This window comes from Mchenga conophoros, linkage group LG6 (assembly GCF_057382185.1).
Source record: "Mchenga conophoros isolate Kocher_MC1m ecotype Shallow Benthic linkage group LG6, M_conophoros_male_GT1.1, whole genome shotgun sequence".
Taxonomy (NCBI): Eukaryota; Metazoa; Chordata; class Actinopteri; order Cichliformes; family Cichlidae; genus Mchenga; species Mchenga conophoros.
Window position 1 is genome coordinate 29,303,341 of NC_140531.1, and position 6,000 is coordinate 29,309,340.

The 6,000-nt window shown below is 50.2% G+C and overlaps 1 protein-coding gene across 1 annotated transcript; it reads right to left on the reverse strand.

The window, feature by feature from the left end:
• Positions 1 to 1,640: 1,640 nt before the first annotated feature.
• Positions 1,641 to 4,607, reverse strand: LOC146572861 (uncharacterized). Its single transcript, XM_085278696.1, has one exon. The coding sequence runs from the start codon at positions 4,291 to 4,293 to the stop codon at positions 2,002 to 2,004; it is 2,292 nt and encodes a 763-aa protein (XP_085134822.1). The 5' UTR covers positions 4,294 to 4,607; the 3' UTR covers positions 1,641 to 2,001.
• Positions 4,608 to 6,000: the final 1,393 nt, after the last annotated feature.

The following is a 6,000-nucleotide window of genomic DNA, read 5'->3' on the forward strand; positions in this document are numbered from 1 at the left end:
ACACCAGACGTTGATAAAAAAAGCAATTTACTTTTTCTTTTGCTCTGTTTTTGAACAGAGCATCTTTTTGTTATCGATTTATTTAGACAGACGAGGCGGTCTTCACGGGGAGGTATGGTAAATATCTCCAAGGATCTCCTTTGAAATGTCCCACATGCACACAGGAGCAGAGAACAAACTTCTTTATCTCACAAATACCTAGTTTACATCCCAAGGTATTACATTCACATAGCGGCTCAGTTTCACTGATTAGCCCGCCATAAGAAAATGTCACTTTGTGATCTTTAGATAATAAAATGAAAACACTACTTGCTGCTTTAACGACTCTCGACTCCTGCAAATGTTTACTGAAAGCTCCCCTTCCAAGCTGAGCTGTGAGCTAATCTCTCACAGCAATGAGTCAGACAGGTGGATAAAAATACACGCAGGAGTCAAACAAACGTCAAGAAAACTGTTTCCACTTGGGCTCAAATCGCTTAGGAGGCAGTAAAACTGCTGCTGGTCTTGAATGATCTGGTTTAAAAATGCACTGCGGTCCTTTTCAAAGCTGCAGGCTCTCTGCATCTCGCCATCTGTGTGCAGCACGAACCTCACCACAATATAAACACACAGCATTATGTGTAGACACATCCTAGTTAAACACATCGCTGCATTGCTTTCCATACGCACACGGTTGGGCATGTTCTCACATGCAAAGTTTACTACTGCAACATAATTCACTTATTTTAATCTAAAAATGTAAATTTTTTGGCTCATTCAATCCATATCATATGTTCATGTTCATTCCCTTTCAGCTAATAAGGGCATCACAGCACATGTGGACTTGTGCGTTTTTGTTGTGAAATGTTCCTGTCTATGAGTTGGAAAGTTAGGACTTTATATTTTTCTAAATATATCTCTGAGGAGGGTTCTGTGTATTTCAGTACTGTATATGCATATGTAACTGTACACTGTTGCTGGGAGCGAATTCAGTGGCTTTGTAGTGTTTTTGAGCATGTTTGCACAGACTTGTACCTTCGCAGACCTGGTGAAAATCAATCATGACCATCAATAAACTCTACTTGTAAATTTGTCTGTCTTTGTGTTTTTTAAAGATTACTGTGTACACACTGATGATTCGGATCAAAATGGAAACCAAGCCTCTGGTTTTACCTGTTTTTAACTACAAACAACCAAGAGGTTCAAGATGTGCCAGGCCGAAGTGAAACTGAAATGGTGAAATGATCAGTTTCCTGCATGTTACATAATCATGCCTGTTCAGGTAATTGATTGTTCCCTGCGTCTGCGCGACACAACATTACATCCAGGTTACATCACCTGTGTGCAGTACAGTGCAGTACATGAGTGCTTCATATACAGTGTTGGGAAGGTTACTTTTAAAATGTATTCCACTACAGATTACAGAATACATGCCCCAAAATGTATTCTGTAACGTATTCCGTTACGTTACTCAATGAGAGTAACGTATTCTGAATACTTTGGATTACTTAATATATTATCATGCTGTTTACAACTACATGAATGTGATTTATTGTCACGGCTGGGGGAGGGAGCCGTGTGGTGTGGAGGAAAAGGAGGACCCAAAATGCAGCAAACTGATGTTACGAATGACGTTTTATTTACAGGGTGGTAGTGGCAAAAACAGGCAATGAAGCACGAGTAATTACAAACGGAAACCTAAACTGGGAGAAACTAAAGAGCAAACCTGAAATCTTACAAAACGGAGAGCGGAGCAGAGAGACGCAGACCAAGGACCAGGATACCAAGAAACACAGACGAGCCGACAACGAACACAGACCGACACCCACTATATATATACATACACACACACACACACAAGGTAATCGGGTAATCGCACACAGGAGGGAAGAACAGCTGATCTGAATACACATGATGACTGGAGGACACAAGCTGAACACAATGACAACAGACACAGACTTTCAGAACAAAACAGGAAATCTAGAACCCGAACCGGACACAAGGGGGGAGGACACAGAATAACTAGAACAGAGGGAAATAATCACAAAACACAAAACGCTGGGTCAACGACCCAGGACCATGACAGTACCCCCCCTCCAAGGGCTGGCTCCAGACAGCCCAAAACAAAAACAGACGACCAACCCAGGGCGGGCGGCGGGGGCCCAGGACGGAGGGACCAACACAAGCTCCAGCGAACCGAGAGAATTGTCCAAAACAAAAACACACATGCTGGAGCACGAGAACAAAACACAGTTCAGGAGGCCGGCCCGGAGGCTGACAACTCAGAAGTCCAGGACAGTTCATCTTCTGAGGCCGGCCACGTCGGCGACGTAGATCCATAAGCCGACCGAGCGGAAGGCAGCGGTGGTGGAGTGGAGGCAGTTCAGGGGGCCGACCGTGCACACGGCAGCGGCGGCGACGGGGAAACCGTTCAGGCGGCCGACCGTGCGGACAGCAATGGCGACGATGACACAAGTCTGGAGGCCGACCGCGCGGAAGGCAGCGGCGGCGTCTAGGAGGTCGTCCATATTGACGATGACGCTCCACCAGCGGCCTGGTAGATGACCGCCGATGTCGAGGCGGCAGTTCGGGACCCGAAGGTGGCGTGGCCGTCGCAGCACCAGACGAGACCGAAGCAGCGGCTGGTCCAGGCGCGGCTGAAGCTGAAGCGGAGGCTGGACCAGGCGCGGCTGATGACGAGGCTGGACCAGGCGCGGCTGATGACGAGGCTGGACCAGGCGCGGCTGATGACGAGGCCGGGCCAGGCGAGGCAGATGACGATGCTGCACCGGGCGAGGATGAAGGCTCGGAGGCTGCAGCTGGCGAGGATGATGAGGCTGCAGCAGGCGACGGCGTGGAAGCCGGAGACTGTAGCGCTGCAGGCGTGGAAGAAGCTGCTGCTGCCCGTGGCGTGGATGAAGCTGCAGCTGGCGAGGATGATGAGGCTGCAGTTGGCAGCTGGACGGGCTCCTCGGGCCCTCCAGCTGACGAGGCAGGAGGCTGGACGGGCTCCTCGGGCCCCCCAGCTGACGAGTCTTGAGGCTGGACGGGCTCCTCGGGCCCCCCAGCAGGCGAAGCAGGAGGCTGGACGGGCTCCTCGGGCCCCCCAGCAGGCGAAGCAGGAGGCTGGACGGGCTCCTCGGGCCCCCCAGCGAAAACAGTCTCTGGACCAGTGGGCACCGGGGCCCCTGGAACACACAGGTCAGAACCAGTAGGCGCACGGGCCTCTGGCAGGCACAGTTCAGAACCAGCAGGCGCACGGGCCTCTGGCAGGCACAGTTCAGAACCAGCAGGCGCACGGGCCTCTGGCAGGTACGGGTCAGAACCAGCAGGCACACGGGCCTCTGGCAGGTACGGGTCAGAACCAGCAGGCACACGGGCCTCTGGCAAACACAAGGCAGACTGCAGCTGCACAGAGCATTGACCCAGCTCGGGCAGCGACAGCCGGATACAGTCCTCAGCTGGCTTCTTAATCTCCAGGGGTCCAGAGTCGGCCGGGGGCTGGGACCCAGCCTCTGGGGAGGCCCTGGAGTGTGTCACAGTCTCTGGGCTGGCCAGCTTTTGAGGACTGATTACAATATTATGTGGTGTGTCTCTCTGCTTGACATGAACAGGTGAAAAATAGTTCTTTCCGGGTTGGATGGACTTAACTTGTTGTGCAGGAGGAGTTGGTGACAACGATGGCTGAATAGGTGATAATAAGGCGGATGAGTCTCTTGTCAACTGAGCTATTGACTGAGCTATGGATTGTAACCAAGTGTCTAATAGGTCTGGCTGTGACTGTAATGGGGGTGACGGTTGAGTGGCTAACTGAGCTAGTGGCTGCTGGGCAGCTAACTGAGCTACCGGCAGGGCAGCCGACTCAAAAAACACAGCCCCGGAATAAACAGACACACAGTCCAAAACAGAAAAAGGGTCCTTTTCACTCACCACAGCTGGCAGTTCCAAAGTCCTAGTCTTCGGCTGTGGGGTGATGCGCCGATGGCGCGATCGTCGCTTCCTCCCGGGCAAAACCTCCGGCGGGCCGGGCAAAACCTCCGGCGGGCCGGGCAAAATCTTCGCCGCCGGGCTGAGTTGGGAAGCGGTAGCGGCTGGTGGGTGAAGGTGCAGTTCGTTGAGTATGAAGTCCTGTGCGAGCGGGTGAAGAGAGTCCAGCAGCCAGGAGTGAGCAGAGATGAGCTGCTGTAGCCTGGCTTCTACAGCGCGGAGACACTCTTCCCCCTCATGCTCGAGCCATAGGTTAACCAACCTGGAAACAGAGTCAATTAGTTCCTCCCGAAGCTCCTCGGGAGGTGCGGATGCCGCTGGGTCCATGTTTGGTCGGCTCGTACTGTCACGGCTGGGGGAGGGAGCCGTGTGGTGTGGAGGAAAAGGAGGACCCAAAATGCAGCAAACTGATGATACGAATGACGTTTTATTTACAGGGTGGTAGTGGCAAAAACAGGCAATGAAGCACGAGTAATTACAAACGGAAACCTAAACTGGGAGAAACTAAAGAGCAAACCTGAAATCTTACAAAACGGAGAGCGGAGCAGAGAGACGCAGACCAAGGACCAGGATACCAAGAAACACAGACGAGCCGACAACGAACACAGACCGACACCCACTATATATACACACACACACAAGGTAATCGGGTAATCGCACACAGGAGGGAAGAACAGCTGATCTGAATACACATGATGACTGGAGGACACAAGCTGAACACAATGACAACAGACACAGACTTTCAGAACAAAACAGGAAATCTAGAACCCGAACCGGACACAAGGGGGGAGGACACAGAATAACTAGAACAGAGGGAAATAATCACAAAACACAAAACGCTGGGTCAACGACCCAGGACCATGACATTTATTACTATTACTGAAGGTCCGCGGCTCTGAACCATAGTAAAGGGACCTCTGGCTAATACCTCGGGTTCCTACGTAGCTTTACTTTGTTGTCTGCGTCAAGTTTGCTAGCGAGAGACAGAGAGAGGCGTTGAAAGGCTGCTCCAACGGAACTTATTGTTTCGGAGGGAAACACGAACACAGCGTACAGTCGAGTCTTAATAGCTTACTTACAACTGGGCTCGTCAGGCACTCTTCTTGGCTGCAGTGGTTATTATTATATTTACATGCTTCCAGCTCCCGTTTCTGCTCGATGACAGCTCGTAGTTTTCCACTCTCTTTTTTCTCCCTCCTCGCGCTCACAGACACATAACGGGTATGGCAGTCCATTCTCCCAGCAGCACGGACTACACTGCCCATGAGGCTACATTCTTTAGGGCTATGCCTGTAGCATTCTCCCTATTAACTTAGCACAACAACAAAAAGGCGCTCTGTCACCCAGGAAACACAGTCGCAGAGAGAGCACGTCACCCTGTAACCATGGCAGCTGCCGCCAGGAGCAACAGAACATAGCTATCAAACAAAACCCAAACAATCCTGACCCGTGACAATATGAAACAGGAAAATACCGCTGTGTAATCCATTTATTTCAACAATGTAACTGTATTCTAAACACCACCTTTTTAAACGGTAACTGTAACGGAATACAGTTACTCATATTTTGTATTTTAAATACGTAACGGAGGCACATGCATTCCGTTACTCCCCAACACTGTTAATATACGTTAAAGGTTTTTTTTCCTGTCTGAAAGAGAAAATTTTCCTTGTCTTCATTCTGGCCGCTGGAAGTCCCAACAAACTTCCAGCAGAAGTGAAGATCATCTGACGGTAATGAGACGGTTTGAGCGTTTGACTCACTGCTTGAGTCAAACGTGGATTTTTAAACACAGTTCTGTGTTTTACCAGCATCTGGATCATTCTCTTTAACTAAGTGTGAAGTAATCACAAAAAGCTTGTTTTGAAAAACTGGTCACCTCCTAAGATCCAAGCTCCTGTTTAGTTTTAATAGATCCTCTTTATTTGAGAGAGTGACTGGAGAAGTGTAGAGGAGGCCAGGAGTTGCACTGTGTCTTTGTGGCCCCCGGGCATTATGTTTGACACCCCTACTTTAAATCATTCACTGGAACCA

Bases quoted from the DNA above. Each gene is read 5' to 3' on its own strand.
- LOC146572861 (XM_085278696.1), bottom strand. From the start codon at position 4,293: ATGGACCCAGCGGCATCCGCACCTCCCGAGGAGCTTCGGGAGGAACTA.